The sequence below is a fragment of the Macaca mulatta genome, chromosome 18 (genome assembly GCF_049350105.2).
Source record: "Macaca mulatta isolate MMU2019108-1 chromosome 18, T2T-MMU8v2.0, whole genome shotgun sequence".
Lineage (NCBI taxonomy): Eukaryota > Metazoa > Chordata > Mammalia > Primates > Cercopithecidae > Macaca > Macaca mulatta.
Window position 1 is genome coordinate 18,523,670 of NC_133423.1, and position 17,437 is coordinate 18,541,106.

At 44.3% G+C, this 17,437-nt stretch overlaps 1 protein-coding gene across 4 annotated transcripts in view; it reads right to left on the reverse strand.

Moving 5' to 3' along the window:
- Window positions 1–17,437, reverse strand: part of TNFRSF11A (TNF receptor superfamily member 11a) — a 63,706-nt gene that overhangs the window by 17,566 nt on the left and 28,703 nt on the right. Inside the window, exons 4-9 of one of the 4 annotated variants that reach the window (XM_028837803.2) lie at window positions 16,100–16,243; window positions 11,860–11,953; window positions 10,114–10,208; window positions 8,386–8,499; window positions 3,494–3,546; window positions 462–1,242 (exon numbers count right to left, since the gene is read on the reverse strand). In XM_028837803.2, coding sequence (XP_028693636.2) covers window positions 462–1,242; window positions 3,494–3,546; window positions 8,386–8,499; window positions 10,114–10,208; window positions 11,860–11,953; window positions 16,100–16,243 — 1,281 coding nt within the window. Of the gene's footprint in view, window positions 1–461; window positions 1,243–3,493; window positions 3,547–8,385; window positions 8,500–10,113; window positions 10,209–11,859; window positions 11,954–16,084; window positions 16,244–17,437 lie in introns of all 4 variants that reach the window. The other 3 variants (XM_077975106.1, XM_077975108.1, XM_077975107.1) reach the window with 3 other exon arrangements.

The following is a 17,437-nucleotide window of genomic DNA, read 5'->3' on the forward strand; positions in this document are numbered from 1 at the left end:
TGTGTGTCCCCGTAAAATTTATAAGAGCTTTCTTGGGGGAGATTTAAGAGGCCTAAGGTGCTTTGAAAACAAAAACCAAAAAGCAGAAATCTGAGGGAATGCCTTGGCTCAGCCAGTCCTGAGGCCGATGTTGAGTTTGTCTTTTAGGGGTCGGTGCTGGGGCTTGAGGTCTTATCCTATCATGAAAAGCCTGAATGCAAAAGGGTATGGGACATGCATGGATGCAGAAACTGCCCCAGTGGTAGACGATGAAGCCACACAGTGCTGTGCGCAGTGTATAACCAAACGCGTGAACTGAATCCAAAGCCATCCTGTAAAAATGCTTATTAAAAGAAAAAGCGCAAGCTGAGGTTTTCCCATTAGCTTCCTCCTTCCTAAATGGTCTGTAATACCTGCCCCCAAACCCTGTACCAAGAACTGGCCCTTCTGCTCAGAAGGGAGAGGCCAGGGAAGTCACTTACCAGATGCAGGGGCCTGGCCACCAGGGGAGCTTCCAGACCCGGCGCCTGCCCTTGCCGAGCTTGGGAGCCTCCCATCAGTCCCGTTCTCGGGCTGGTCTCTGGCCTCTGTCCTGCCGGCTGCTTCTTCATGGGGAAGGCCCATGCCATAGGCACACTGGGGCAAGGGTCCACGTTTCGGGGAACCCACGAGGGGTTCACAGTCCTCCCCAGGAGGGTTCCGGCAGCCTGTGCAGACATCTGCCCAGTTAGGGCTGGGACTGGCTGCCCAGTGCGGGCAATGGCCACCGTCCACCTCTTTTTGTAAGTAGTTTTCAGAGGACATGGGAATCCAATCAGTCCCGCACAGGGGCTCAGTGCAGCTGCAGCTTTCTGAACCCACTGTGCTCTGTGTCCCTGTGAAGCACTGGCTTAAACTGTCATTCTCCCCTACCTCCAGGGGTTCAGAGAAAGGAGGTGTGGATTTGCTTCCAGGCTCAGTGAGGAACAGTAAACGGTCTGCGGGCTGGGAGGGCCTGTCCATGTATTCATCTTCCGTGGGCACCTGTCTGAAGCGGTCTTCCTCTGTCTCGGTCTCGCTGACCAATGAGAGTATCCTGGCATCTTCCCCTTGTGCGTAGGGACCACCTCCTACACACGTGCCCTGACAGACACCACCTTGATCTGGGGAGCACATATCTTCTGGAAATGTCTTCTCCAGAGTCAGCAGTAAGACACCTTCACACACTCCCTGTTGACCAAAGGCTGCCGTGTGTGGACTGACACAACTGTCGCCTGAGGACTCCTGCCGATTTACATTCAGAAGGCAGAGGCATTAACACCCAGAGTTATTAGGATGAGTTTAGCTAAACATGGCTGAAAACGGTGTTTACACTGATTACTTCCACCATAACAAGTACAGATGGTATACTGACCATGGCACTTTGTGTTATGAAAAATTACTGAGTGCAGGAGAACTCTAGAATGGAATACAAATGGAAACAAATGAATCTAGCTGCATCTCAGATGAAAAGCATGTTCACACCTGAGCAAGGAGAGGAGCTAACCCAAATGACTTTTGAGCACAGTATTCTGACGACATATTCTCAATCTAAATACAAAACCCAAAAACAACTGTAAACAAATATTGAACTCGAGTTAGCAACTCTGTGTATCACTGTGGTATGCTCTAGTAATTCTGAAACTACTTTCTGTGTATTCTAGAATTGAGCAAATGAGAAAATATATTGAGAATAATAGGAGCCAGGTTTCATACAGCTGGGGAAAGAAAGATTCAAATATGGGAAAGGGAAAGACCAGAATGAATACTGTTGCGTTGGCCTGGAATTGAAGAAATCAGTTTGAGCTTATGCTTTCAAATGTATACATTTTATATCAAAGAAAGTAGATCTAACCGGGCACGATGGCTCATGCCTGTAATCCCAACATTTTGGGAGGCCAAGGTGGGTGGATCACCTGAGTTCAGGAGTTCAAGACCAGCCTGGGCAACACAGTGAAACACCATCTCTACTAAAAATACAAAAATTAGTTGGGCATGGTGGCGCGCGCCTGTAATCCCAGCTACTCAGGAGGCTGAGGTAGAAGAATCGCTTGAACCTGGGAGGCGGAGGTTGCAGTGAGCCGAGATTGCGCCATTGCACTCAAGCCTAGATGAGAGAGTAAGACTCTGTCTCAGAAAAAAAAAAAAAGAAAGAAAGATCTAAAGGACATAATGAAATGATTAATGAAAATGTAATATCAAATGTGGGTTGAATAATAGTATTATACTACTGTTAAATTTCCTGATACATGTACTATGGTTATATATGAGAATGTCCTTGTTCTCTCTCTTTTTTTAAATTATACTTTAAGTTCTAGGGTACATGTGCACAACGTGCAGGTTTGTTACATATGTATACATGTGCCATGTTGGTGTGCTGCACCCATTAACTCATCATTTACATTAGGTATATCTCCTAATGCTATCCCTCCCCCCTCCCCCCTCCCCACAATAGGACCCGGTGTGTGATGCTCCCCTTCCTGTGTCCAAGTGATCTCATTGTTCAATTCCCACCTATGAGTGAGAACATGTGGTATTTGGTTTTCTGTTCTTGTGATAGTTTGCTGAGAATGATGGTTTCCAGCTGCATCCATGTCCCTACAAAGGACATGAACTCATCCTTTTTTATGGCTGCATACACACTGAAATATTTAAGGATATGGGACACATGGTCTGCCATTCACTCTAAAATGGTTTGAGAAGAAAACATAACTGTGTTCATATACACACATACAGAGAGTAAGCAAATCACAAAGCAATGAGAGAAAATAGAAACAACTGGTGGGCCTATGTGTAGGGTATATGGAAGGTCTTTGTCCTTTTCTACTACTTTCCTACAATTTTGAATTGTGTCAACATAAAATGTTACCAGAATAACTAGAGAGTCAAGGAAAGTTGCAATTCATCCTTCTCAGGAATCTGTACCAGACAATCAAGATTAGTACTAAAAAAAAATAACATGAACACAGAGATGAGAGAAGTGGAAACAAAGACAAAGAAAACAGGCATCTAGAATGAGCCTGGACTTGGGCTTTGGGCTGCTCTGCAGAGATCTATCCTGGAATTTGAGGTTTGATCACTGCACCTGAAAATGCCCCTTAAGCAAAGAGGCTCAGGCTGGGCGCGGTGGCTCACACTTATAATCCCAGCACGTTGGGAGGCCGAGGCAGGTAGATCACTTGAGGCCAGGAGTTCGAGACCAGCGTGGCCAACACGGTGAAACCCTGTCTCTATTAAAAACACAAAAAAATTAGCCAGGCGTGGTAGTGGGCACCTGTAATCCCAGCTGCTCGGGAGGCTGAGGCAGGAGAATCACTTGAACCTGGGAGGCGGAGGTTGCAGTGAGCTGAGATTGCACCCCTATACTCCAGCCTGGGGCACAGAGTAAGACTCTGTCTCAAAAAAAAGGGGGGTGGGGAGCTCAATATTTGACTAGGATGGCTCTACCAGCCTGTTGAATGTACTTAACAGAGGCACCAACAACTGTTCACTCTACCTTATCTCCACTTAGGCGGCCACAAGCCTCATTGATCCAGTGCCACAAATTAGCTAGAAAACACAAAGCAAGGATAAGGACTTCAAGTTATTACTTCCCACTTTTCTTTTAAATAAAGGTTATTATGTATATTTAAGGTATACAACATGTTACAGGACAAAAATAGATAGTAAAATGGTTACTATAGTGAAGCAAATTAACATACCCATCATCTCACTTAGCTACCCATTTTTATGTGTGTGTGGCAAGATCCGCTAAAATCTACAAATTTAGCAAAAATCTTGAATATGATACAATATGATTAACTACAGTCCCCATCCGTACATTAGATTCCTGGACAACTTTCTTCATCCTGCATATCTGCTACTTTGTTTCCTTTGACCCACATCTCCCCATTTTCTTTCCCCCTGCCCCTGGTAACCATTGTTTTATTCTATATCTCTGTATATTTGACTTTTGGGGAATACTGCACATGTAAGTGCAATCGTTCTAAATTTTTCTTTCTGTATCAGGCTCAGTATTATGACCACTAGGTCAGTTCAATATTATCTTTCAACAGAGTCCACTGCAAGTCTTTCAGTGAGTGCTCCTGGAAGTGAAAGCATTTAAAAGTAAATCAACTGATTTAAAGGCTATGAAGGGCCAGGCGCAGTGGCTCACACCTGTAATGCCAGCACTTTGGGAGGCCAAGGCGGGTGGATCACTTGAGGTCAGGAGTTCATGACTAGCCTGGCCAACATGGTGAAACCACATCTCTACTAAAAATACAAAAATTAGCCGGGCATGGTGGCACTCGCCTGTAATCCCAGCTACTCAGGAGGCTGAAGCAGGAGAATTGCTTGAACTTGGGAGGCGGAGGCTGCAGTGAGCTGAGATTGTGCCACTGTACTCCAACCTTGGCGACAGAGCGAAACTCGGTCTCAAAAAAAAAAACAAAAAATAAAAAAATAAAGGCTATGAAGCCATCTTACTCCTGTCAAAAACAGAACTTCCTGTTCTATGCAAAGCAAAACATGATCCACTAATGTTTCAGTGACTACCTCTGGGCACATTTGGGGCCTGTCAGAGTTGCTGCTATGACTATAGACATTCTCATCCTCTTAAGTTTTCTTTGGTTATGAGGGACTAAGTTAGACATCATAGAAGAACCAAAGAAAATATGTCTAGGAGACTGATTTTTCCAGTAAACTAGCTTGAATGTACTATAAAAGTGGGGCAAGCACAGCAAGCTAGGTGCCAGACCCACTGAGACCAGCAGGCCCCAAGACCTTTTCCACTATATCTGGCTGCTTCTCAGAAGAAAGAAGAATATGTTCAAAAACTACATCTCCACTCACTCTTACAGAAGTGATGAAGCCTAAAAGGTTAAATTTTATGAATTTTAAGAAATCTATGAATTTATATTATACAAAGATACAATTTTATCCTACTTCTAATGAACATTTAATGTTGGGCTCACTATAAAGACTAAAGTTAGGACTGGACCCGGTGGCTCACACCTGTAATCCCAGCACTTTGGGAGGCTGAGGTGGGCGGACTGCTTCAGCTCAGAAGTTTGAGACCAGCTTGGGCAACATGGTGAAACCCCTTCTCTATAAAAAATACAAAAATTAGCCGGGCATGGTGGTGCGTGCCTGTGGTCCCAGCTAATTGGGGGGCTGAGGTGGGAGGATTGTTTGAGCCCAGGAGGGAAGTCCAGGCTGCAGAGAGCTGCTCTTGTGCCACTGCAGTCCTGCCTGGGTGACAAAGTGAGACCCTGTCTCAAAAAGCAACAACAACAACAACAACAAAAAAAAGCTGACTAAAGTTAGGAGTTGTCAGATTCTCTATGGGAAGATCATCACATAATAGCTAATGTGCACTTAAGCATGCCAGGGATGGTGCCAAGCAGTCTCATCATAAAATAGGAGAAATAATAGTGCCCACCTCATGGTGCTGTTGTGAAGATGTACTTAGTACATGCAAAATATATGTAGTCATGTTGGCACATATTAAATATTTAATATATGTCAGCTATTGCGATCATCATCATTATTCTTGCTTCTTTTCTATCACTTTGAAATTATATATCAAGGTAAACTTACCTGCCCTCCCCCGACACCCCGCCAAAAAAAAAAAAAAAGAGGACAATTGCAGCTGTTTCCTTGGAGAAATCAGTCTAGACAATCACAAATGGCACTAAAAATAAATACCTGTCCATGGAGCTGGTAAACATGCAGACCTGCTATGATCACCTCTGCCCTGGACAACTGCAAACAGCTTCCTAACCGCTGCGCCTGCATCTCCGCTCACTGTACCATGCATTTGTTTGGTACTCTAAAGCCAGAGGGCCGCCCTCGGTCCCTTTTGCTAAGGACAAGGAGCAAACTCCTTCAGCAGCCCTGCAGGGCTACATGGTCTGGCCGTGCCCTCCTCTCCAGTCTCATCTTCCACTTGGTCCCTGACTTTGTGCTACAGTGCCACTAGCTCCCTCCAGCCCGCTAATGCACCGTGCTCCCCTCATCATGCAGCTCTCAGGACAGAATGCCTGTGTTTCTCCTGATGTCCCTTGGCTAGCGAATTCTGACTTGTCTTTCAGATCTTAACTCACACATTTCCTCCTCTGGGAGGCCCTGGCTGGCCTCAGGGATGGGCTGACCTTCTGTCGTCTGCTACCTGGTGCTCAGCACCTTCCCTTGCACACTCGGCTTCCCTCCGTGGGCTTAATGCCTACCCTGCCCACTAAGATGCTTCCTCCAGGAGGGCACTGGCTGTGCCTGCGTTGCTTGATATTGAGACCCCAGTGCCAGTCCAGTCCCTGATGATCAGTAAACACGTAAGGATGAATGGATGAAGAGAGAGCTAACAGTCATGACATCCAATCCAGTAAACGGTAGGCCCATATGGCAGTAAAATAGTATCAAAAAGAAAAACCTAAAGAACCAAACATCAGGAAGTCTGTTTATCTCACATAAACATGACTACAAGTGACCTTCATCATCTGAACATGCGTTATCCAAATCCCCAGTAATGATGTTGTTAAGGAGGTGAAGTTGCACTAAATAAAAGCATTCAACAATGAACAGACTCTTTAAAAGATGGTCACCACTCGGCTGGGTGTGGTGGCTCACGCCTGTAATCCCAGCACTTTGGGAGGCCAAGGCGGATGGATCACGAGGTCAGGAGTTTGAGACTAGCCTGACCAACATGGTGGAACCCCATCTCTACTAAAAATACAAAAATTAGCCAGGCGTGGTGGCAAATGCCTGTAATCCCAGGTACTTAGGAGGCTGAGGCACGAGAATCGCTTCATCCCGGGAGGCGGAGGTTGCAGTGAGCCGAGATCACACCACTGCACTCTAGCCTGGGTGACAAAGCAAGACTCTGTCTAAAAAAAAAAAAAAAAAAAAAAAAGTTCACCACTCAAACATTGCTCACTGCTTACCACTGGCATCAGAAATCTCCATCTTTCCTCTTTAATTAGTCTTCTGATTGTCTAGTGTTTCATTTGGCAATGTAATGGTTAGAGAAGCAGCTAGATAGGCAGGGTCTCATGAAGTCCAAGGGTGTGATGTGGGAGAATTGATCAAATCACAGCAAGGCAAAGTGGGCCATATAAATAAGCAATCAACTGGGCCAGGCATTGTGGCTCATGCCTGTAATCCCAGCACTTTGGGAGGCTGAGGCGGGTGGACCACCTGAGGTCGGCAGTTCTAGACCAGCCTGGCCAACATGGTCAAACCCCATCTCTACCAAAAATACAAAAATTAGCTGGGCATGGTGGCAAATGCCTGTAATCCCAGCTCAGGAGGCTGAGGCACGAGAATCACTTGAACCTGGGAGGCGGAGGCTGCAGTGAGTCAAGATCGTGCCATCATACTCCAGCCTAGGCAACATAGCAAGACTCTGTCTAAACAATAAATAAGTAAATAAATAAATAAATAAATAAATAAGAGAGCAACTGAAAATGGAAAAGGATCGTGAAACATCATGTTTTTAATATTCAAGTCAAAAGAGAATGACTTGAATATTAAAGGATTAAGAGATATTCTTAGGAAATCTAATGAAGTCTTGAATCCTTTCATAAAAATTACACATTTTTAGCTTTGTAGTCTAAAAGTTAAACATGACATGATGTTTAAAGACACTAACAAATTTCTATGGGAAAATTATTCCCAAGAAACAGGATAAGACTTGGCTGTCTATTCTAAGAATAAGCACCTAAATTTTATTCAATATAACTTATTTTCATAATCTGAGGTTCTTTTTTTTTTTTTTTTTTTTTTTGAGATGAAGTTCCACTCTTGTCCAGGCTGAAGTGCAATGGCATGATCTTGGCTCATTGCAACCTCTGCCTCCTGGGTTCAAGCGACTTCCTACCTCAGCCTCTCAAGTAGCTAGGATTACAGGCATGTGCCACCATGTCTGGTTAATTTTGCATTTTTAGTAGAGATGGGGTTTCACCATGTTGGCCAGGCTGGTCTCGAACTCCTGACTTCAGGTAATCCACCTGCCTTGGCCTCTCAAAGTGCTGGGATTACAGGTGTGAGCCACCGCACCTGGTGGAGGTTCTTATTTCAAAGTAACACTCCAGTCAGGAATTCCCCCTACTGATCATCTAAATATTTTATGTATATTTTAAATGCACGCATTAAAAATTGATGTATTCTAGGATAAATCCAAGCTGCTGTATACGTGATGCTGTACAGTCTATACAACTTAAACATGGAGCTTACAAGTCATCAGTTTCCTGAACACCAGAGTATTCTTTTTCCCTTATATATAACTAGGCAGAATATTGGCTTTTTCAGGTTTTTGGAGTTCTATTTCTTTTTGTCAGAGAATGATAAAACATGATCTAGAAATCTATCTCTTTTAAGATTAATTTGCAAAAAGCGCCATAGACACAATACCTGTGAGTGCTTTCCCTTTTTTCCTATAGCAAACGCCAAAGATGATGGCAGCCACTAGGGCCACAGACGTGAAAAGAAGCAGAATTATTAAACCGGGCAAGTAAACCTGGGGTTCTGTATTGAAAGAAAATGAGAAATATGGTATTAAAGATTCTTTAATTTTGCGCAGTTGAAAAACAAATCCTGGTAAATCAAACCTCAGAATGAAAAATGTTGGTTTGGGATAGCAGAAGTGAGAGTCCCCCACCCCTGGCTGCCCTTTGTCCACGAGTGCTCACATTCTGAAGGGTGAGATCCACAATCTTAGCCAGCCTGGCTCAGTCCGGTTGCACTCTATGGGAGAGCAGCCCAGGACCATTGCGGTGTTTCTACCTTAGAACATCTCTAATCATGCTCACCACACCACCCAGTCTCATTCTGGCTAACCTCCAGAACCCTTCAGTATCCCCAGATGAATGACCTCCGCAGACAAAAGGAGTTTCTTCTATCTCTTTCCTAATAGCAACAGGGCACCAGGGCTTTGCCGGTCATGAGAACAGAAACACAGCCATCCTGTGAAATATTTCTGGAATTTTCATCCCTAACACCATGTGGACCCAAACGTTTTCTTCATCCCTCCCTGATCACTTCATTGCTAGAATCCTTGTTAAAAACTCTTGATTTACTTGACCTGGTTTCCTGGACTCCTACTTTTCCTCTCCTTCTCTTTTTTAAAATAACTTTTTATTCCTTCAGTTATATTTAATGTTATCTGCCAAACGGTCTTTAAAAAGTTTGCTCTGATTGTGTAACTCCACATCCAGAATGCTTTAATGTCTTCCTGTTTCCCAAAATGTTAAGGCCAAACCCCTGATTTCTTGGTCAAAGCTTGTTAACCCGGTTATTCTGTGGCCTATTGTTCTCTTTCCTCATCTGAAAGGTCTCCTTGCCACTTAAGCCATCTCTTCCGATATCTGGACCCGCATCTCTACACTGTCCTGTTCACCAAGTAACCAGCCTCCACCATCAACTTTCTGGCAATCTGAAACTCCACTTAAGACTAACTTAATGTGGCCATGTGCAGCAGCTCACTCCTGTAATCCTAGCACTTTGGGAGGCCAAGGTGGGTGGATTACCTGAGGCCAGGAGTTTGAGACCAGCCTGGCCAACATCGTGAAACCCCGTCTCTACTAAAAATACAAAAATTAGCTGGTCATGGTGGTGTGTGTCTGTAATCCCAGCTACTCAGGAGGCTGAGGCAGGAGAATCGCTTGAACTCACGAGTTGGAGGTTGCAGTGAGCCGTTATCATGCCACTGCACTCCAGCCTGGGTGACAGAGCAAGACTCCGTCTCAAAAATAATAATAATAATAATAATTTAATCTGCAACATGTTCCATAGATGATAGCAAGATCCTAACAATTTTGGGAGATGACCAAAATCTCCTCCTAGACACTTGTGACCGCCATCATCCCACCGTGTCTGAGCATTTTATGTTTGCAGCTCTATTTTCTTTTTATGCATATTAAAACATGATTAGTTACCCCCAATCCAGTGTAGAAAATTATCAAGGAAACAACATACCTGGAGTTAAACTACTGATTAAAATGAAACATTGAGCTGAAAGTGCACAGGATGAAACAACGGGGGAGAGGATGCCTGCAGATCCATGTGCCATCTGGGAGGGATCTAAATGATCTGACTACCCCGGGGCACATCTATCAACCCATAGGCTCGTTTTAAACATACCATTTGGTGGTTTTCTAGATGGCAGAGAAGAACTGCAAACCACATCGGATTTCTCTGTCCCATGATGTTCTACCGTCTTTCCAAGGGAGGTACAGCTGTGGCGGGTGGGGGGCGGGGGGAGGGGGTGGAAGGCAGTTCAGTGCTTTGGTTTTATATGCTTGTTTTTTGAAAAATGAACAAATGCAAGGCTCTCCCAGATGGCCAGCTCCTTCAGGAGAGGAACCCATGCCTTCCTGGACATTTGAATCCTCTGTGCCTTCTACAGGGAGGAGAACATCACAAGGTGGGACAAATAAATAAGCAAAAGCAAACGCTGCCTGTGTTCTCTGACAGCTACTCTGAGAGTGTGGTCAGCAAAGCAGCAGAGCAGAGTCTTCAGGAAAGAATATTCTGGCCGTGCCCGGTGGCTCAGGCCTATCATCCTAGCACTTTGGAAGGCTGAAGCAAGAAGATTGCTTGAGCCCAGGAATAAGAGACTATCCTGGGCAACACGGTGAAACTCTGTCTCTACAAAAAATTTAAAAATTAGCTGGGTGTGATGTACGTGCCTGGGGTCTCAGCTACTGGGGAGGCAAAGGCAGGAGGACTGCTTGAGCCCAGGAGGTTGAAGCTGCAGGAAGCCATGTTTGTACCACTGCACTTCAGCCTGGGCAACAGAGCAAGATCATGTCTCAAGAAAAAAAAAAGTATATTCCAATAGCTTCAATTACATGGTTAAGTGATATACTTTTGCTGATTTTTTTTTTTGAAAAACACAGAAAATCCTCTTGAACATAAAATTTGGATAAGTGAATCAGAAAATAAACATTTATTTATGTATTTTAATTTAATTTTCGTTGTTTAAAAATGTGAGATAGGGTCTTGGTATGTTGCCCAGGCTGTTCTCAAATTCCTGGGCTCAAGCAATCCTCCTGCCTCAGCCTCCTGAGTAGCTGGGATTACAGGCATGCGCCACCACGCCTGGCAGAAAATAAACATTTCATAAGGAATATACAGGGAACTGAAAGAATCATTACATTGATTATTAGTATTCAACAACAAGCATGAGATGAAAGCACCCATGAATTCCACTATAGATACACTCACATACGTGAGAAATCATACATAGATGAGATTCTTCATCACAAAATTATGTATTACTATAAAAGACTGGGAACAACCTAAGTGACTATAAATAAAGAACTTATTACATAACTTACACTTCATCTCTACAATGAAATACTATGCAGCTGTGAAAAGCCACGAAAATCATGAACTGATGAACTAATATAGAAAAAGCTTCAGGATATAATATGTGGAAAAAAAAAACCCAAGATGTTTACAGCGTGCAAACATTTATATAAACAGGAGGCTTCTATATGTGTGTACACACACACACATACACACACACAAATATCTGGATGAATAAATCAGTGATGTTGGGAAGTTGGGAGAAGTAGGCATGACCACTGAATAAATGTTATAAATCATTTTCAACCAAACAAGATTAGAAAAAGCTGCAACCATAAGTCACAGATTACCAAATCTAAAAAGTCACACCAAGTTCCTGTCACACATAGGGCTGAAGAATTAGTTTGACTGGTTTATTTTCCCCATGTTGAACTGACAGACTTTTTCCATTTTGAATGTGGCTTCAAGAGGAAGCCTAACCCAACAGAATCCATCCGTTTTCAACCCAGACGAGACAGTGGAGGTTGAGTTGTTTAAAAACCAACCATCTCTTCTGACTCCTTTGTTGTTACTTACTTGGTCCAGGGTCTGCATTTGTCCGTGGAGGAGAAGGCGTCTGAGAAGTAGCCTGCAAGGCAAGGTTTGCACACCGTGTCCTTGTTGAGCTGCACTGTGAAAAAAAAACAAAAAAGAAAAACCCAGACAGAACAAACACAGAACAAACGAGGTCACTTAGAGATCATCCAGGCTGAGACCCCAGAGGACTGGAGGTGAGGCGCTGCCCCTGTCTGCTCTCACCTCCCACCCCTGTGCCTACCCCGTGTTTGATTCCTTCAGCTCCCACAGGCTTGGGCCCACAAAGCAGTTCTGACCCCAGCAGTGAGTTACAGAACCATGCTCGGAAAGGTAACTGGCTCGATGTCGGACCACTAACACTTATCTGTGATGTCCAGGTCAGGCCAGCTCTGGTCCTGACCTTTTGTGGTTCAGAGTCACTTCCCTGGTCACCAACACTTTGTTTCCTAGTGTGGGAGCCGGTGTTGACTGCTCCTGCTATCTGCCTCTTGTTTTTCCCTACGCACCTATGTACCTACGTACCTGTTCAAATCAAACATTAATTTGAACAGCTTTTTTTTCCTTCTTTTCTTTTGAGACAGAGTCTCGCTCTGTCGCCCAGGCTGGAGTGCAGTGGCGCGATCTCAGCTCACTGCAAGCTCCGCCTCCCGGGTTCACCCCATTCTCCTGTCTCAGCCTCCCGAGTAGCTGGGACCACAGGTGCTAGCCCAGCCTTTGTCTGCAAGGAATGGCAGACCCATTACTACTTTGAAGGGAAACTCACTGTCCCGACCTCTTCTGATGAGCTTAATCTCCTCAGTCCAAGTATCAGAGTCTCAGTTAAAAAAAGAAGACAAGGAAGAACCCTACAGGTCTCTTTCCCTGCAACCAAGGGTTGGTATCAAACATTTTCTATAAAGGGTCATACAGTAAGTATCTTAGGCTTTGTAGGCCTGTGGTCTCTGCTGCAGCTACTCATAGCATGAAAGCAGTCCAACAATACATTAAAAACAATGGATAAGGGTGTGTTCCAATAAAACTTTACTGATAAACACAGTGGCACAATGGATGTTAGACTCCTTCCTTAATGGACAGCATTGAAAGCAGGAGTTGATCCTGGTTAGTAAACTGACTTGACTCTCATATTCCTCATGAACTACACTGTCAAAATAAATGTCTCAGGTTTCCTATGCCTATTCCCTCTACTGCAATCCACGCATGATGATTCTTCGGTAAGTCCCAGGAAGAACACTGGCTGCGATGTGATATCATAATCAGGCAACTGGCTGGTGCCCAAGCCACAAATGACTCCTGAAATTAGTAGCACTTCTGTGATTTACTTTCACGAATAAAACACTAAAAAAAGGAATTAAATTTTCTTTGTCCAAAGTCAAGTACAAAGTATATTCTTGATTTCTGCAATTTGGCTGGCTAAGTAGGGTACCTGCTCCTGCATCTAGCAATTTGATTTGCCTTGAAATCTAATAACTCACATGAATTTGAACAGGTTTTTTTTTTTTTGAAGACATAGTCTCGCTCTGTCACCCAGGCTGGAGTGCAGTGGTGCAATCTCCGCTCACTGTCAATTCTGCCTCCCAGGTTCACACCATTCTCCTGCCTCAGCCTCCTGAGTAGCTGGGACTCCAGGTGCCCGCCACCGTGCCTGGCTAATTTTTTGTATTTTTTTAGTAGAGACGGGGTTTCACCGTGTTAGCCAGGATGGTCTTGATCTCCTGACCTCGTGATCCGCCCGCCTCGGCCTCCCAAAGTGCTGGGATTACAGGCATGAGCCACCGCACCCGGCCAATTTGAACAGCTTTTTAAAAGAGAAGCACAATCTAGAGTTGTGAGAAGCTCTCAAAATCTAAGACGTGGGGGCTAACAGGCATGCAAAGGGTTAAGGGTGCTAATTTCCATAGCTTGACTTCCATGTGACTCTTAGTAACACTGACCTGCCAGAAGCATCCTGCAGGCTCCTTTCCTTGCTCCCTTTCCTAATCACACTTTTCCCACTTTACAAAAGGCACACTTCTTACCCACCCCAGAGTTTGCTGCTATGCTGCCAAACCTCTGAGATGTCGAACTAAGTGACAAGTGGAAACACTGGTGATGGCAGAGCTCCCGCGCCCCCCGGCACACCTCCCACCTTTCCCGCTCTATCAAGGGCAAAAGCAGGATGACAGAAATGGGGCAGCTGCGATCAGGCTGAGTTGTTCTGAACTGAAATTAAGCAGGGTGGGGCAGGAGTGAAATTTCCATTCATCTACCCCTTCCCCTCTATCCTCCACCTATTTTGTCCCAAAATGAACCCACTTCCAAAGGTACAAGGCAGAGAGAACGTCTAATAGAACCCCTGATGTGACATGCTGGTGAAAAGCTGGAGGAAAGGCTCTGGGCCGCTTCTATTTTAGAATCAGAATTCAGAGGGAGTTGGCTGTGATAGGGAGATCTATTTTAACAATTAAAAAATCAAGTTAGACTTTTTGTAACAGAAAGCACATCTGGTTTAGTCAATGCATTTGATAATAAAGACCAAGTGTGTCAGTTAGACTCTGTGATGGATATTATCCTTGATATGAATTGAAATGGATAGTATTTTAATTCTCCCAACCCTGTCCAAGTATTTTGGGTTAAAACCAGGTGCCTCTAAGGGAATGGTTAATAGGCATAAATAATCATGTGTTAAGTCTTGGAAAAAACTGCTTTTGTTATACTTCCTAGAATTCAGGAAAGCAAATGACTCTAAGAAATACTTTTTCAACTCAAAAGAATTTCTATTTCTTTACTTTCAACAAAATTGGAGGACACAATTGAATTATCAACTGATAGATCATTAAAAATAACTTCTGATATCACATCAGTAGGTGAGCTTGGACACATAAATCAGAAGGTACTGAAAAAAATTGAGGGACACGCCTATAACCAAAGTGTTTCCTTTGCCATTCAGTTATTTATGTGAACAAATTTCTCAGCACTTACATACATAAAAAAAGTAGAAACAAAATTGATGCTGAATGCTGTTGCATTTTAGCAATAAGTAATATTCAGCCATAAATATATGAATTGGAAAAAAAATCCCACTCATTATGGAGGTCGGAGGTTTTTACTTTTATGATTATAATACAGCAAAATAGGATATATTCATTTTTGACCAATTGTGTAATAGTAAAGGTAGTGACAACTTGGTCCAGAAGAAATGCTTTTAGTCCCAGGTCAAAGTAAATATTTAAAAATTAAGATTTCAGGCGAGTGTGGTGGCTCACGCCTATAATCCCAGCACTTTCGAAGGCTAAGGCAGGCAGATCACCTGAGGTCGGGAGTTTGAGACCAGCCTGACCAACATGGAGAAATCTCGCCTCTACTAAAAATACAAAATTAGCCAGACATGGTGGAGCATGACTGTAATCCCAGTTATTCAGGAGGCTGAGGCAGGAGAATTGCTTGAACCTGGGAGGCAGAGGTTGCAGTGAGCTGAGATCGCGCCATTGCACTCCAGCCTGGGCAACAAGAGTGAAACTCCATTTCAAAAAAAAAGATAGGTGCGTATTTTTCAATAGGTGCATATTTGAACATGAAAACGTGATTAGTAAAATCCCTCCAAGGATAAGAAATATATCAGGATAAAATTCTGTGGAGAAGGCGGAATGGATAGGAAACAAAAGGAGAGAAAGGAATTATGTAAACTGTCAAATAGTTAAATATGATTAGTGCATTTAAAAATGAATCATAGTGGGCATCAAATGGCCATGGTGTTTACATTCCACTGGATTCGTTTCTTCAGTGTTATCGCAGTTACAATTCCCTGGTACCTAAGTCCTTATCAGTTCTTTAAACTTGTAACAAAAATTTTTAGATGTCAACTTAAAAACGTGCTGGGGTGGGGGATGCATGGTTTTGCCAAAATTCTAATGGGCGCACACTCTTTAAAAATGTCCAACCGCCCCTGCACTATCCTGCTGGCTCCTAAGTAGGGATCCTAGGTTTCTACAGATGGAGGAGCCCCAGCGCCCCCTGGCCACGGCCAGAGCATGTGGGCAAATTGCCCGCAGTCCCTTTGAAGAACCTAAGCGGAGGATTCATTCTCAGGTCTTGCCTGGGCCTGCATCTCGTGGAAAATCAGCCCCCACCTTTCCCCACCCCTCGGGTTCCTCCAATGCTGCCTAGCACCCTGGAGCTTTCTTGCTGCTATTATCAAGACTGTCTCAAAGCTGGCTTTGCATGGCTCAGCAAGAGCCGACAGACGCACACATCCAACCCGTACACGGGTGCTGGGCGCCCAGGCCCGGCGCGCACTCGGTGTTGCGGCGGCAGCACTCGCAATCCTGGCTCCAGTGGTACCCAGCCGTGCAGGCGCAGCGCCGGGGGGCCGTGCTGTTGCCGGCGTCCACGGCCACCAGGGCCTTGCCTGTGGGAGACAAGAGACAGGTCATTAGACAGGGAGGGGCAGCCAGCCCAGACACACCGCTCACGACTGCACTATCCAACATCCAGCCCAGAACAGGCCAGACCAGCAGCCCGCCTGGCGGGCCTGCAGAGTGAATCACCAGGGCACTGCCCGAGAAGTCCCAAGTTCCTCCTCGCACTTCCTGCACTGGCACGAAAACGTCACGGGGGGTTCTTCTCTCTCTCATAATTAAGAGTTTTGTGGGCTTTTTTTAAAAGTCAATTTTCATGTTAGTAGGAAGATAAGGACTTGGGAATTGATGATCATTGAATGTTCTGGCAAATGCAGAAGGGTCACAGAGCTGAGCTTCCTCATTTTTCTAAGTTCAAATACCACATACATAAGACTAACGCGAGTTTGGACCTTAGAGAATAAGGCTTCTGGAGGTTTAGGATTCATCTTAGGATCCTGAGGCATCCCAGGGTGAAAACGGGCTGTTGTGGAGTTACATGAGTGGAGAGGGCACAGAGGCAGGCCCAGTGACGTGCTTAGAGGCAAACTCTCCTCAAGCACTCAGGATAACATATTTGTCTCTGTTTTCACAACACATGGCCTTCTGGTTCCAAATCTCCTGGCCCCTTCCAGTTTTTCTGGAATGCAGGTATGTATGGTTTTTCCAAAACCATGGGAATTGATCTGTTGTAAACACTACACACACACACACACACACACACACGTATCTGTTATAAACTACATACACACACACACGTATCTGTTATAAACTACATACACACACACACGTATCTGTTATAAACTACATACACACACACGTATCTGTTATAAACTATATACACACACACACATCTGTTATAAACTACATACACACACAAATAGGAATCAAATTATGGATCAATCAACAGTCCTCATTATTTGCAGATTCATATTTGTGAATTCACCTACTCAATGAAATTTATTTGCACCCCAAAATCAATCCTCTTGGTAATTCTGCAGTCCTTCAGGGACAGAACCGTGTACATTTCGAGTTGCTCCACACTCAGGTTTCTGGCTGAGGTTGGGCCAGGCGATACTCTGCCTTCTTGTTTCAGCTCACAGAAGGTAAACAAGCGTTTTGTTGGTGATTTCCCTGCTTATAACAGCCCCCAACTGTCGTGCTGAAGAGCTGTCTAGTGTTCTAAGTGCAAGAAGGCTGTGGTG